We start from the raw sequence: 15,748 nt of genomic DNA, 5'->3' as shown, positions 1-15,748 counted from the left end.
CACAACACGCCAGCGCGAGGGCCTGGGTGTCAATCAGGAAGCCTGTGTCGTGCTGATTGGATGTGTCCGCCCCCTTACCCTAAATCAATTGGCCGCGGGGAGGAGTCAGGGTGAGGGGCGGGAAGTCACTCGTCAAGTTTAAAGGCAGCTGTAATTGGTTGTGAGGTATATTCTACCCTGAACTCATTGGTTAGCCATGAAAGTGGGTAGGGGAAAACGACAAAAAGCATAGCGTGTGAGTGTTAAAGGAAGCTTATCTAGTGGGAGACAGAGAGGTGCCTGGGGGTTGGGGATAGTAAACCCAAGTCATCTACCAATCAAAAGAGCCGCCAGCCCTACGGGGAGGAGCTAGAAAAACGCCCCGCCCCTTCCCTTGGTTGGCCAATAGGGTAGCTATTAACCTGCCGACAGGTGTGGTTGTCGGAGCATCCTTCCTTTGCCTGTCTAGGTTGTTATCTGATCCTCGTAGTCGTTCCCCAAGTGCGTCGGCTTGGTATATCTTTAAAACTCAGTGCTTTCTAAAGGATGAAGAAGGAAAGAAGGAATCAGGAACATCGCAGAAGCGACTGAGAAACAGTTAGCAGACTGGGACCTCTCCTGTAGTTGCAAGGACTCTAGCTGCAGAGGAAACTGAGCTTTGCCCTACCTCGGTTACATCTGTAATGGCTACTCACTAGAGTTCTGTTTCGCTTCTTAAGGAGTAAACTTCCCTGACCACCCTTGCCGAGTGCTTAGGTGAGCCTCTGGTTTAATTTTGTTCGACTCCTGCTGTTTTTACACTTTACTTGAGTCTCACTCTCTGGATTTCTCGGTGTTTAGTATCCATAAAGCACTCCATAACCTTTTGCTGAATTAGTAAATGAATAGTCTAAGCAATGACGTAGGTTGAAAACGTGAGCATCACGTTTTCATGAATTGGGGAAACTCGATCTATCTCTGCCTGCTAGGTGGAAGAAGATAAATCCACACTTGAAGAGAACGTGCACATGCATTTCACCGCATCAGAATGGCATGAAGCAATAGACGGGCTTATAAAAAAGCATATTCTTCGATTGGAAAGATGGCACAGCAGTTAAGAACATTTTCCTGCAGAGGACCAGTTCCCACAGGGTGGCTTGCATGCTTGTAACTCCAGTTCCAGATCTGACTCTTTCATCTGCGGGTGCACTTAAGCTCACACTTAAGCTCACTCATTTTTAAATGCATATTCTTAGGGTAACATAGACTTAAGCAAGTGAAACCTAGGGACCAGTGTTTGTCCAGATTTTTTTTTTTTTTTAAACGAGACAGGGTTTCTCTGTATAGCCCTGGCTGTCCTGGAACTCACTTTGTAGACCAGGCTGGCCTCGAACTCAGAAATCCTCCTGCCTCTGCCTCCTGAGTGCTGGGATTAAAGTTGTGCACCACCACACCCGGCTGTCCAGATTTTTAAACAGCTTCTATACTCTTTTGAGTTTGCTATTCATTCATAGCTTTGCTATTTCGTGCGGGCCCTGAGAATGTGGAACTGCTTCTAGCTCTATCAGGAATCCCTGCCAAATTATTAAGATGCAGCTTCTTATCTATGTGGTCCCCAATTCTGCTTTTTCTAACATGCTCCCAGGATATTGCCTTAAAAACACAGTTATGATTCTCGGGCTTAGCTGCACTTTAGAATCACCTGGGGAGTTGGTAGAGGTAGAATCCAGATACTTAGACTTATGCTACAACAATTACATCAACATCTGGAGTTGGGAACCGTTATTCTTTCCCTGAAAATGATCCATGGAAATTCCTGTTTTTCTTTCCAGCAGAGAGATTTGAAACCAAGGCTTAACATGCAAGGGAGGAAGACTACTATTGAGCTATTTCCAGTCGATTTCTTGCCTCTCCTTTTTGACAGATTTCATATAGGACAGGCTGGACTGGACCTAGAGCTTTGAGGCAGAGAATGACCATGAACTTCAAGTCTTCCTGCATTCATTTCTCAAGTACTGGATTTCAGGTATGTGCTTACCACCGTGTGGCTGCTTTTTTTGACCTTTTAAGGAACTGAAACTCACTGTGTAGACTAGGTTGGCCACAGAATTCACAGAAATCTGGTCTCTGCCTGGAAATGCTGGGACTAAAAGTGAGTGCCTCCACACCTCGAAGCCTTTTAAAAACGTTTGAGGCAGGGCCTTGACACTGCTAGGCAAGCACCCTGCTTTGAACTATATTCCTGGCCCTTTAAAAACTCGTATTGTGCCGGGCGTGGTGGCGCACGCCTTTAATCCCAGCACCCGGGAGGCAGGCGGATTTCTGAGTTCGAGGCCAGCCTGGTCTACAAAGTGAGTTCCAGGACAGCCAGGGCTATACAGAGAAACCCTGTCTCGAAAAACCAAAAAAACAAACAAACAAAAAAACCAAACTTGTATTGTGTATGTAGTATAGGTGTTTAGCTTATGTGTGTCTGCAACACATGGGCACCTGGTGCCCAAGGAGATCAGAAAAGGATGTCATTCTCTGGGACTAGAGCTATAGACCATTGTAGGCTGACAAATGGGTGCTGGGAATCAAACCCAGGTCCTCGGGAGGAGCAGCCATCTGTCTCTCCAGTCAACTCCCCCTAAAGTTCTCTGTGTGTATATACATATGAATGCATTGTGTGCCGGTGCACATGCATGTGCTTGTGAAGGCCAAGTCAACCTCAGCAGCTCATTTCTTGTTGCTGCTGTTTTTGAGGTTGGTTTGCTTTGTTTTAGATAAGCCACTCATCAGGACCATACACACCCCAGGAGGACACCTGTGTCTGCCTTCTCAGCATTGGAATGGCAAATATATGCTACCAACTCGTTGCCTTTGTATGGGTGCCAAGTGGTTTTATGCTGTTGTCTTGGTTGTGTTTATTTTGGTTTTGGGGTTTTTCAAGACAGGGTTTCTCTGTGTAGCCCTCAATGTCCTGGAACTTGCTCTGTAGACCAGAGATCTGCCTGCTTCTGCCTCCCAAGGTTCCCATGTTTTTATGAAATACACTTTACCAACAGTGATATCTTGCCAGGTCCAGACCTCTCCCTAGCTTGCTTGCTTGCTTGCTTGCTTTTTTGGACACTAGCTTTTTCCTACAGCCTAGGTTGACCTTGAACTCAACTGTGTAGCCTAAGTACTTCCAACCCTTCTGCCTCAAAAGTCTCCCGAGTAAGTAGGATTACAGGCTTAAACACACATTTTTGAGCTCTAGCTTAGCAAAAGTGAAATCAAACTTTACGACCAGCAACCATGTCTTAGTGAGCCCTCAAGACATTCTGCAGCATGTTGAATTCCAAGACTCACATCTTCATATTTCATTCCACTCAACACTGGCAATGTCAGAATCAAGTCAGGCCAGGGACAGAGTAGGGATTCTAAAGGAAGTGACAGACAAAGGGCTTTCCCCAACAGACCCACAGGGACTAGAATTAAGATACAGTATGTAGACAGGTGAAAGCCTAGAGAGAGGAACAGAGACCAGGAAGCCCAAGATAGAAAGCCCTGGCCTCACCAGCTACATCTACATTCAGACCAACAGAGCTTACCTCAAGCAGCTATTCTCCCTCACCTACAGAACCAGACTCATAAACCAAACACAAACAGTTCATACTGTTCTACTTTTCCCCCTTGAAGCCCCAGTTTGCAAGTCAGACTGGGTAGTGTGCACTTCTTTTGCTTACCTGGCATTGGTACCTCCCACAGGACACCCACCTGCCTCACCCTTGCTGAGGACCTAGGCTTGGCCCCCTCATCGAACATAAATTAAAACAATAGGCTCCACCATGGATGCAGAACTGGGTGGGTGCTTTCTGTATACACTTTCCAAGCCTTTACATGCTTCATTTTGTGTGGATGTTTCTTGAACCAAGGAGGTGTCTAGCCTGAGGGACAATAATCCTGTGGGTCTTGTTGGGTCCTGGAGTTTTGTGATGGCCATGATGCTGATGTTCTCATGGGGCAGGTGATAGTGTTAGAGACACACAGGGTTTTTCTTAGATTCCAGGACAAGATCAGAAGAGAACTGGGCCCATGCTGCTCACACTGGAAGCCCCACAGCTGAGTCCTCTGGTTCTTTCATAAACAATCACACCCTCTGTTCAGAGCCCGACACTATGCATTTAATTGTACTTGTTCTATAAAAGTACTGCCTTTCCCCCTGTAAGTAAAAAAGCTGAATGTGAGGAAGACCTTTCTGCCCATTTAGGGCAGCAGCAGCATGGGTGCTGGGGGAGGCAGGCTAAGGTTCTTCATCCTTTTCCTTGGATGCTTTGGCCTTGGGCCAAAGACAGAGCATGGAAGGCTGCCTCCACCACACCACAACTTCCTGGCTGGATTATCTGTCACTTCAGAAGCTCCAGTCCTTTATGTCCTTTCAGTGGATGGTCACCTGGTGTGTGGGCCCCTTCAGGTAGACATGGTGCCACTTTTCTCACCCTTGACCTTGAGGAACTCAGCCATGCTAGAGAAATACTTCTGGTTGGCCTCTGCCACCTTCTTCTCGGCTGCTTGTGGGTTCACAATCTCTAGACCCTGGGTTGGAAAGGAAGATGGTGACAGGTGAAGTTGGGAAGCTCAGGCCTCCCTCTAGTATGAGAACTAGACATGTCAGAGTCTCCCAGTCACTCTTGTAGACATGGAACCATTTACAGTCCTTGAAGTCTCCCTCAGTTTGGGAGGTTTTTGACACAGTAGGTGTTGGGGTAGGTCTTAGATATCAGGACTGTTAACCTCCTCAGGTGATGTTAAAATCACCGCTCCTGCCTGGTTCTGGATTAGGAAACTGAATCCCAGAGGGATATGGCTGGCCAGTTCCCTGCAAATCCCACCCATCACAGTGATGACAATGTTGGCACTGTATTGAATGTTTCCAATCCTCTTGCTGGGCTTTCCCTAATCCCATCACCTTCCACTCCTGCTTCTCCATGGCACCTGTGCCTTCTATACATTGTGTACTAGACTCAATCATCTGTCCTCCCCAACCCTCTCCCCACAAAAGCAAACCTTGTCTCTTTTGTCTCTATGCCTAAAGCCTGGAACATGGTGGGCAGGTGCTCAGTAGGCACTTCTGGCAAGCTAGGGAGCTCTTTAGTTCCTTGTGACATTATAGGACATACTTGCCTCTCTCTGTGGTAAGTAACCTGAGGCCATTCTGCTTCACACTGCTCAGAGCTGCTGGGCTGGTGTGATACTCAAGCCCACCCTGATGTCATCCTGGCTACAGGACTAGGAAGTTCAGAGAGTATCTGGATCACATGGGCAGCACCCTAGGCCTGGTCCCAAAGTTGGTCTGAGCTTGTCATAACTGTCATGGCCAACTGTTAGGCACTTACTGTGCGGTTGTGGATGCCTAAGCTCACGTGCTATCTCAACAGACCTCCACAGCAGCCTTATCACATGCCTGGTAGAAAAGGGTATGGTACCTGGAGTGGAGTGAAGGCCACACTGGAGGCAGTCCCTGAGGAGCGGTCACGAATTGTTGACTTCCCACCATACACCACGCTCTGTTTCTGTAAGGTCCGCTGTAGGGAAAGGGAAGGCTGTGATCCAGGCTCACTGACCTCCATGTTCCACTTGCCTCCCATTCTCATGGGCCCAATCCATACCTGCAGTGTCTTGGAGATCCTGGCCTTGGTGGCCTCATTCACCTGGGTCTGCCGTACACGCCCACTGCCTGACTTGCCCAAGTGGCCCAGGCTAAAGCCCAGGTCTTCCTGATAGGCATCCTCCTCAATCTGGTGAGATGAGAGTAACCTGCTGTTAAGAAGCTGGGGACACTCAGCCAGTCCCCTGGGGCAGTCCACTAAGAACCTACAGATTCTCCAATCAGCCAGTCTCATGGACACCACCTGATCAGCCAGGGGACTGGCAGCATGAAGTGACCTTGTAAGATTAGCCTACCCTACTGGCCAGAGTCCATCATCCTGAGTATATAATTAAAGCTTGTTTCACATTTGTCTAAGAAAAAAAAAAAAAAAGGCGGGGCGTGGTGGCGCACACCTTTAATCCCAGCACTCGGGAGGCAGAGGCAGGCGGATTTCTGAGTTTGAGGCCAGCCTGGTCTACAAAGTGAGTTCCAGGACAGCCAGGGCTATACAGAGAAACCCTGTCTGGAAAACCAAAAAAAAAAAAAAGAGCCTACCCTACCTCTGTTTGGGTATAACTAGGAATCCTGGGAAGAACTGGTTCCTGACCTAAGTAGAGTAGCCATTTTTTTTCTCTACATTCAGATTATGTTGCCAAGAATTGGGATGAGCTGCACTACTGAGCGGATTCTTTCAGGACCACCTAGATGACAGTCAGATATAGAGGCAGCCTGGGGAGCTGTGTGGGAAGGCAGCCAGCTAAGAGCTGCAAAGATCACCATGGAGAAGGTGGTCTGAGGAGAGGGTAGACAAAAGGGAGGAGGGTTGGGTAGCCCCAGGTCTGCTCTCAGATTACAGGGTGGGGAGGAGGGATGGCAGCAGGATGTGCAGAGAGAAGACCCTACATGGTCCCACTGGTACTGTGGATCAAGCCTGACCTCTCCAAAGCTCATGCGGTTGGCCTGCTTCCGGATCTCCGTTAGTCCTAGCCGTTCCTTCATCTTGCGGTACCTAGGGCAAGTGGGTGTCAACAGGATATAGGGAGCTGGCTGGGAAGTTGTTTCCCTTACCCACTTCCAAACATCTAGCCCCATCAGAACTCCTTACCTTCGGCCCCCTCGCTTCTTCCGCTGCCCATCAAGGGGTGCAGGCAGGGGCTTCACCTGCTTCACGGGTGGTGGCTCCTGCCATTTATCAAATTTGCGCTCAATCTCATCCTTTAGTTCGTAGCCCACCTAGCAGGGAGTTGAGAAGCTGTGGCCAGCCACGTAGACTGTCCCCTCAGCCAACATCTATGTATCATCAACCCTTCTACTGTGTATCTGACCACTGACAGTGTGCCCTCCCAAAGACGTGTTCTCCCCCTTTGTCCAGGAACAGTGCCCTGTGGGTTCCAGTGCCTGGAGCTCCTTGAACTTGTAGCTCAGGTTCAGTCCTCATATCCAATCTCTGCACCCTCTGGATAACTGCCTCTGAGTCCTGGGTCAGGCAGAATCCCTGTATTCTCTAGCCAACAGACAGCATGCCATCTTCACTGTCTTACTTCCACACCACAGATCCCCATGGCCTCTTAGAACAGATCCCAGCTAGCCTGCTTTTCAGTGCCTCTACAGCAGCCAGAGGCCCTCAAAGGTTGTACACATTATCTGCTCCTCGGAGCAGCAGGCTCCTCTCCCTGCTGGGGTTCACTCAACTCTGGCCTCAAGATCTTTGCACTCACTATTCACTTTGTCTGGAACACTCTTCCAAGTGGATAGCACAAGCAGCCACACGACTGACTATAACTTCACTCAAGCCCAAACTAAAATGTCCTCAAAGTGTCTCTTCACATCCTATGTCAGTCAGACTCTAAGCTTCCTGACCCCACAATCCCTCTCATTGTCCCTGGTATTCACAAAGCACTACTGCACCCACTACAGACTTTTCAGAACTACTGCCTAGCTGTTTTGGTCCCAGCTAGGACATAAATGCTGTGTGACACACCGACCTCCAACCCTAGCTACCAGCTGGAGCAGGAGGATAAAAAGTCTTTCAAGGCTTTCCTGGACTAGAGATAAGACGCGTATCAAAAAGGGGTGAGGGTGAGCTGAGGATGTAGTCCAGTGGTATAGATCAGTTGTCTAGCATGTGTAGAGTCCTAGGTTCAGTCCCAGTATACCCACCACACACACATACAAAAGCCATTGAGGCAGACCTTTGACATCTATATAATCCCCTGCTATACTGCCTTGTTTAGAAAGTGGCAAAAGGCAAAAACAAAGACTGAACCTCTGACCTGGGCTACGATGTAATTTCTAGCAGGGAAATGCACGCAGCACTCAGTATTTCTTAAGCCCACCCAGAAAAACAGAAGGTATCACTGGGATCATGTCCCTGCTAGTACAGGGTAGGTCCTACTGTGGTAGGTAAGATACTGTCCCTTCCAACACAGGGCTCCACCTTGGTGTCAGGTGTCCTCGTCTCTAGGATCTGTGACTACATTTCACATGGCAGAGGATCTTTGCACAAAAAGCCAAAGATGTGGTATCATGGCTTCTACACTAACACCTCACCTTATCTCCTGAGACAGGGTCTCTCACTGAATCATGGCTTTTACACTAACACCACACCTTATCAGCTGAGACAGGGTCTCTCACTGAATCTGGCACTTACTGATTTGGTTGACAGGCCCACAAGCTCGATGCCCTCCTGCCTCCACCTCCCCAGAGCTGGGGTTAGTTACTGATGTGCAGTATTCTGCCTGCTTTTTTTTTTTTTTCTTAACCTGAGTTAGGAATTGAACTCAAGTCCTCATGCTTGCATGCAGGAACTTAAGTGATAGAGTCACATCTCCAGCCCTGTGCTTTTTTCTTTTTCAAAGACAGGATTTCACTATGCAGCCCAGTCTGGCCTGAAACTTACATAACCCAGACGGGTTCAAACTAGTGATCGTCCCACCTCTGCCTCCCAAGTACTGATGTTAAAGATATGAGCTAGAAGGCCTAGCAAACTTTTTTTTTTTTTTTTTTTTTTCTGAGACAGGGTTTCTCTGTAGCCCTGGCTGTCCTGAAACTCATTTTGTAGACCAGGCTGGCCTCGAACTCAGAAATCTGCCTGCCTCTGCCTCCTGAGTGCTGGGATTAAAGGTGTGCGCCACCACGCCCGGCTGCAAACTTTTATATGAAGCTACTCCATCTACAGTGAGTTGTCATAACTGTTCTATCACTGATAGAGCTGAGAATGTGATGACCTCAGTAGGGTAGCAGACAAACACATCCGTCTGCTAGTCAGAAGAGCTCTCTGAAGTGGCATCTTCCCATGAAAAGACCCCAAGCACCAGGGACAGATGCCTGTCCTCGCCTCACCTTCCCTTCTGTGCTCTCATGGAAGCTGTCCACACGAGCTGCCAGTGTACACTTGGCAGCCACTAGGCGGGCTGCCTTCCGCCGGAGATCCTGGAGCAATGGGAAGGGGAAAGGAAATTGAACCTCTAGCAAAGGTAACAGCCACTACAATAATCACTTCTCATCTAGGGCCAGCCGTACCCCAGACTCTGGGTAAGCCTCATACCCATGGGCTCTTCTAATAACAGCCTCTTGAGGGGTATGCTCTGGCTGCCCCCGGTTTCCAGCCACCCAACCATTGCCAAGTGGTGGCCCCAGAATGGTATCTTCCAGGAGCCTGAGGGCCATTGCCAGCCAAGCCAGATAAGGCCTGGTGGCTGGAGGCAGGGGACAAGGTGAAGGACTCACTGGGGGCAGAGACTGCACAATGTCACTGTGGTAGATATAACCAGTATGAGGCAGCACTGAGGTAGAAGAGAAGCCAGACAGGGTCTTGCGCTGGGCTCCCAGCAGCATAATGTTGCAGGCAGGCATCTTAGAGAGGTTGGTGAGCCCTCCAGCCACACCTGCAACAAGAGGTGAGGTCAGAGCCCAGGGCTCCCATCCAGGAGCTCATGTATACCTTTGTGCTTTGAGTAAGAGTGTCTCCCATACAGTCACCATGAGGTGAAACTCATGGATAGATCAGGAGGTGTGGCATTATTGGAACATATGTGTCACTGGGGTGAATTCTGAGGTTTCCAAAGCCCATGCCAGGTCCAGCGTGTGTGTGTGTGTGTGTGTGTGTGTGTGTGTGTGTGTGTGTGTGTGTGTGCGCGCGCGCGCGCGCCTTTCTCTCTCTCTCTGCTTGTGGATCATCTACATCTCCAGCACTATACCTGCCTGCTGCTGTGTTTTCTACCATGATAATAATGGCTCAAGCCTCTAAATGTGTAAGTAAGCCCCAGTTGTCTCTCCACAGCAATAGAACAGTGACTAAGACGACTTTGCTCCTTCATTTGTTGGCTGGTTTGATATCAAGTATTTCACTCTGTAGCCAAGGCTGGTCTCAAACTCAAAGCAATCCTCCTGCCTCAGCCTTCTAAATCTGGTGTTACTAGTATGAGCTACTGCATCCAGCAGGAGATGGATCTTTTGGGGGGTATTTTATGTTTATTATTTTATGTGTATAAGTTGGGTGTGTGCATGGAGACCAGAAGACACTATGGGACTTAGCTCTCCCCACTTGTATGTGGGTTTCGGGGAATCACTACACTCAGGTTGCCAACCCTGGGCAGCGCGTTCTTTTACCAGCTGAGCGATCTTTCTAGCGCAGGACACAGAATCTTTAAGGAGATGGCTAAGGTAAAACAAGGTCATATGGATCCTGACTCTATCTGACCAGCATTCTTGCAAGGAAAGGAGATAAGGATACAGATACAAGTGGTGTAGCTACATGAAGACACAGAAGACATGTCTCAGCCAAGCAGAGGCCTCCGGAGAGGTCTCACAGCACCTTGGTCTCAGACTTTGCCAGCTCTGAAACAGCAGCCTCAGGAGTATAAGCATCCTGGCCTGAGGAACTCAAGACTGAAGCTAAGTGAGCAAAGATGGTGATTTTTCCTATATTCCCTTTTCAAGCATCTCTCTGTAATGAAGGAAGGGGCTCTGCTACAGGGGCTTCCAGGAGGAAGAGCATAACATATGGGAGGATTTGCTGCCCCACGTAGTAGGAAAGCCTAAGCTGACTTCAATACTCTGTGATTGCTCCAGGGTCTAAAGTGGGCCTATTGGCAGGAAGAGGCCATCTGTGCAACCTAATTAAGCCAGCCAGCGAGACCTAGAAGGGGGTTGCTATGCTTCTATTGTGTGCATGTGCCAAACTGGCTAACCTCAGTCTTCAGGGGACAACACAATAGGCCCAACCCCACTTCCCAGGGCAACCTAACCTATCAGCAGACTCTGCCAAAGGGACCCCGCTGGGACCTCACCCATGATCTTGGCAGCTGTGGATGCTCCGATGATGATGGACAAGTTGGGTGCAATGAAGGACATCCGGGACTCCACGTACTCATAGATGCGGTGTTTGGAGGCATTCAGCTCCAGTGCCATGTCACAGGCCTCCTCAAGCCGCTCTAGCTCCTCATCCGACAGCTGCTGCCTACATTGTGGAGCACTTGAGGGTTATGGGCAGACCCCAGTTTTGCTAGGTACATTTCTAACTGGTGTTCAGCCCCACCTACCGTCTCAGCTGTGTATGCATGTGTGTTTGTTTAGTTCTGGGACTATCATAAAAATTCCATCTGTCTAGGGGCCATAATTCTCAGTCAGCACCACTCTGACCATGGCCTCTATTTTGTCTCTCCTGTTAATTGTCCTATGGTAGGTTGCAGCACCTTCCCGTTGGCATACATACCCCTGGGTGGTAGAGGCAGTGACACTAACAACCATGATAGTAGCATTGGTCAGGATCTGCTGGAGGTTCTCGTTGTTCTTGCACTTATCCAAGCTGTTGCCCAGCTCCTGGGGTAGGAAGGAGCGAGAGAAATTATAGTAACCCCAAAAGACCCTCTTTTGCTACAACACTAACAAAGGTCTCCCCTTGAGGAAGCTGGGAAAGCTAAGGTCCATACACTGGAGACCTCTCTTGCCTTTTACAGTTTTACAACCTCACTGTCTAAAGCATCAGTGCTGCCTGCTCTGCTCTGCTGATGCCGAAGTAGAACCTGGGCAAAGCAGCCTCCAAGGAAGACATGCTGCACTAAAGAGGCGTTCAAAAGCGCACTTTACTCCACAGACAGAACTCCTGTGCCCCCATCCTGATGTGCTGGACAGAGGCAGAACCCCTGCTCTTTCACCTCCACTCACTCCTATCACTTCTAGAGAAGCCAACACCTTCCACACCTAATGTTCTCTGCCCTTTCTGACCTCTCCAAGCTTCCCTCCCGGCCCCTTCTGACTTCATCCTTGCTTGTTCCCACGCAGGGTCTTAGCTCTTATTCAGCAAAGGACACTGCTCCAACTGCAGCCAGAGGTAAGGGCCAGGTCAGTGGTTATCCTCCCACGAAACCCAAGGGGAGGAAGGAAGCAAGGGATGTGTAGGACACATCCATTCCAGTATCTGTCCCTCACCACTGAGCCCCATTCATGACTCTCCATTATTTCTGGACTTGAGGTTTCATGGTCTAGTGGCCCCAGTTCTTCCCAAGCCTGACTTCTCTCCACTCACCTTGACTGTGCGGATGTAATCCAGAGCGTTGGGCACCAAGGATTCTAGCTCAGGGAATCTCTTCGAGTATTTATCCCGGATGAACTTGTGGATAATGTCTAAATGGGACATCAAGGACAGGTGTCCACCGAGGGGGAGGCAGACTCTGCTGCTATCCCCAATACCCACTTCCACCTCTCTAGTAACCAACCCCAAATCATGCGTGGGTACATGGATGCCAGCACAAAGTCTAATTTCCTAGCCGTCTCCAGTGCTATGTGCAGGTGGGAGTTTGTAGTACAAAGGTCTACAAAATATGAACTGAAGTGACAATTTTCAACTTCCAGATCATGGCCTTAAGGAAACAACCATGGCCTATCTTCCCTCCACACTTGCTGGTAGGGATGCGGAGATGGGCATCATCCTGGGGCACGTACCAGGTGGCAAAGCCTGGCTGCTCAAGGGGGTCAAAGGATGACTCCAGACCTGCCCTGCTTATTCAGACTTTTATGACGGAGGAGAGTACAATTTATGTTAGTTAGTCTGCTACAGAAGATGAACCTAATCAGGGGAAAATTTTTGCCCAAGAAAGGCAAACAAAAGAGGTCCAGGTTCATGCCTGTTCTTCCCTTTGGGTCATAATGAAAGAGTGAAGAGCACAGGATACTGGTGTCTCCATAGCCCTTCCCATCACTCACTCAGCTCATTTTCTATCTCCACAGTCAGGTTGTTGGCATCCACAATGACTCGGTACTCAGGGGCTGCCTCCACTGGTCCCATCACTACAAAGAAGAAGGGATTTGGATGGGGGAGGCACAAAGCTGGGGACTGAGGCGGAGGCTAGATGGAATCAGAAAGGAGGGGCTGAGGGGCTACATAAGGGGCTAAAGAATTTACTGGGGCTTATATTCCTCCCCAGGAACCTTATTCCTGCTTCTCATCTTTCTCCTTCAGTCTATCCACTGGGTCAATCTGGTCTTGACCTCATCTTGCTCCAAAACTAAACCTTCCTATAGCTCCCCAAAGCCTTGAGGCTAGCAAGCAAGATCCTCAGACTGGCACTCAAGGTCTCCCATACAGATGGAGGTCCACGGTCCCCACACCTGCAACCTTGGTGCACACAACACAGGAGTCCCTTTAGTGAGATCTGCTGAATCGTTGGCTCTACAGCATTATCCTTTCTGCTTTTCTGCCCCATCCTCCCAGCCACCGGCACTCAAGGCTATTTCACTCCTCCTGCCTTCACAGGTACTGTTCCATCTCCCTGGAACATTTTTTAAGCCTGTTCCTAGAAACCACTTTATGTATAGACAATTATATTGCTATTGAGTAATGTGGCTTCAAATGTCCCCGAGGGCAGTAAACAACCCTCCCTGCCCCCCTCTTAGAAGAGTGACAGTCTACATGAATTGGGCCACCTCTGCTAGACAGGCTTTGTGTCCATTTCCCCCACTAGTTAAAACACCTGACATGAGCAGGCCTAATTCATCAAACCTGACATCAGGCAGTCATATTCTGTGACTTCCTTTGGTTTTGTGGAACAAGAAGTTTCTCTGCCTGCCACTTGGAATCCCTGTAGAAGCTGGCTGGGAGACTCCCATCACTCAGTGACTTGGAACAGCCCTTGCTCCTTCCCCAGGGTTAGCACAAGTATTCAAATTCCAACAAGGGGCACTTCTTCCCTGACCCAATGCAGGGTCAGTCAGTCCCTCTGTAGGGACTCTGTGGACATGGTTGCTTCTGCCTCACACTCAGGAGGCTGAAATAGGATGGTTGCTGAAAGTTCAAGGCCACTGTAGGCTACATCATAACTTCCAGTCCAGTCTGAACTACAGAGTGAAACCTTGTCTCCATATTTAACAATATACGTACATACATGTGTACACACCCCGTCTATGGATGTGGAAAAAGCCCTATAATTCAGGGAACCCAGAGATAAGTCTTCTCACAACTAGAAAACACATAGAGCTTAAGCATCAGTCTTATTGTGCAATGTGCTTGTTTATTTTTCTTTCTTCCCATTTTTTTTAACATAGATGTTGTCTCACTTTCTCCTAAATAAATTTATATGTGTTTTGCCTGATGTGCATAAAGTATATATTATGCCTATAGAGACCAGAGGTGTCAGATCTCCAAGAACTGGAGTTACAGATAGTCGTGACCCATGTGGATGCTAAGAACCAAACCCAAGACCTCTGGAAGAGCAGCAAATACTCTTAACCATCTCTCCAACTCCATGAATGTACATATTCCTGAGACAGGGTTTTACCCAGGCCGACTCAGACCTCCTTAAGTAGCCCAGACTGGACTTGAACTCATTCATGTACCTGCTGCCTCAGCCTCCCTAGTGGTGAGATATAAACACATATCATGTCTGGGTACAATGCAGTATGTTTTTGCGGAGGGTCAGTAACTGGATTTAAAAAAAAAAAAAAGAGTGCTCTGAGGAAAGCTGAGGAGGGAGAGACATTTGGTGATAAAAACCATAAGGAAGCCGGGCGTGGTGGCGCACACCTTTAATCCCAGCACTCGGGAGGCAGAGGCAGGCGGATTTCTGAGTTCGAGGCCAGCCTGGTCTGCAGAGTGAGTTCCAGGACAGCCAGGGCTACACAGAGAAACCCTGTCTCGAAAAACCAAAAAAAAAAAAAAAAAAAAAAAAAAAAAAAAAACCCTAAGGAGCAAAAGAGTCAGGGAGTCAGAATGGACAGAGGGAAGTGAGGGTGGGGAGGCACCTTCTGAAGCATTGGCTTGCTTGCTGATGTACTCCTCAATCTTCACCATGATCTCAGCAAACTGATGAGGAAGGAGAGTACAGTCAGAAACTAGGGCTCTCAGAGAACGGCAACACCGACTTAAAGGCTACCACCTCACCATCTTGCTATCCCATAGCTTGGCAATGCTCTTGACTGAATCTCCAGAAAGATCCAGCTGTGTCTCCTCCTGGACATCCTCAATGGCTGGCTCCTCCTCCTCTTCTCCATAGCTTCCTCCTTCCTCCTCTTCTGCTGCCTCCTCGAGGTCAGCCAAGAGCTCATCAGCCAGAGACATCCCAAGGCCTATAGGAAAGGGAGAATGGGGTTCGCTAATACTGCATCTTGACGCTGTCCACTCCTATCACCAGAAGGAGCACCTTCTCCCGGATCCCCCGAAGTTTCTTCTTCATCATCAGCTCCTGTAGCCGCGCGCAGGCTCCACAGCTTGCTCAGTTCACAGAGGTTGACTCCTGTTCCTACCCACACAGAACACAGCACATCCCTCCAGGTACCACCTGACCTGGCAACTTTTCCCCACGCCTCTGGGTCTTCGAGCAACCATTCATCTTTGCCCAACCCGGCTCTTTGCTCCCTCACCCTGCCTTCAGGTCTTTCATTCCACCCGTCTGGCCCACATGCCCTATTCCAGCCTGAAGTTATGCTGTGATCCACTCACGTCTTGAATATTAGTTCCAGGGAGCTCCATACGCTTATTACTATGATTTAAGTCGCCCACTACACTTTCTCCTCCAGGAGCTTGGCTTCCCGCCCTCCCTTCTTCTCCATCGTACTCACCGCTTCGATCCTCTCACAGTCGTTTCCAAGAAATCCGCTTCCCCAGAGCTTCGGCGCTCTTTGATGACGTTTACTTGCCGCCGCTAAATCTGTGTTTTGATTGGCCGTTCTGCGACATTT

General features: G+C 49.0%; 1 protein-coding gene across 2 annotated transcripts; it reads right to left on the bottom strand.

Annotated features, from left to right (window-relative positions):
* Positions 1 to 4,084: 4,084 nt before the first annotated feature.
* Prpf31 (pre-mRNA processing factor 31) lies at positions 4,085 to 15,743 on the bottom strand. 2 transcript variants are annotated; one of them, XM_021219474.2, is made up of 14 exons: positions 15,629 to 15,743; positions 14,952 to 15,136; positions 14,813 to 14,873; positions 12,779 to 12,862; positions 12,102 to 12,199; positions 11,289 to 11,395; positions 10,864 to 11,033; positions 9,302 to 9,459; positions 8,915 to 9,004; positions 6,678 to 6,805; positions 6,509 to 6,581; positions 5,592 to 5,720; positions 5,409 to 5,507; positions 4,085 to 4,518 (listed from the first exon to the last, which is right to left on the bottom strand). In XM_021219474.2, exons 2-14 carry the CDS (start codon positions 15,126 to 15,128, stop codon positions 4,393 to 4,395), a joined length of 1,500 nt encoding a protein of 499 aa, XP_021075133.1. In that variant the 5' UTR covers positions 15,129 to 15,136; positions 15,629 to 15,743; the 3' UTR covers positions 4,085 to 4,392. The 2 variants fall into 2 exon arrangements, with proteins under 2 accessions (XP_021075133.1, XP_029388084.1); XM_029532224.1 differs by lacking the exon at positions 15,629 to 15,743 and adding an exon at positions 15,510 to 15,610 and having other exon boundaries at positions 4,098 to 4,518.
* Positions 15,744 to 15,748: the final 5 nt, after the last annotated feature.

Source organism: Mus pahari, chromosome 19 (genome assembly GCF_900095145.1).
Source record: "Mus pahari chromosome 19, PAHARI_EIJ_v1.1, whole genome shotgun sequence".
Classification (NCBI taxonomy): domain Eukaryota; kingdom Metazoa; phylum Chordata; class Mammalia; order Rodentia; family Muridae; genus Mus; species Mus pahari.
Note: the sequence above shows the minus strand (reverse complement) of the source record. Positions and strands in the feature narration are given on the sequence as shown.

Bases quoted from the DNA above. Each gene is read 5' to 3' on its own strand.
- Prpf31 (XM_021219474.2), bottom strand. From the start codon at position 15,128: ATGTCTCTGGCTGATGAGCTCTTGGCTGACCTCGAGGAGGCAGCAGAA. The intron at 12,863-14,812 runs GTGCCTCCCCAC...TCTTCTTTGTAG, and splicing joins GCAAGCCAATGCTTCAGAAG to TGATGGGACCAGTGGAGGCA. The intron at 12,200-12,778 runs GTGAGTGATGGG...TGTCCCATTTAG, and splicing joins GGAGATAGAAAATGAGCTGA to ACATTATCCACAAGTTCATC.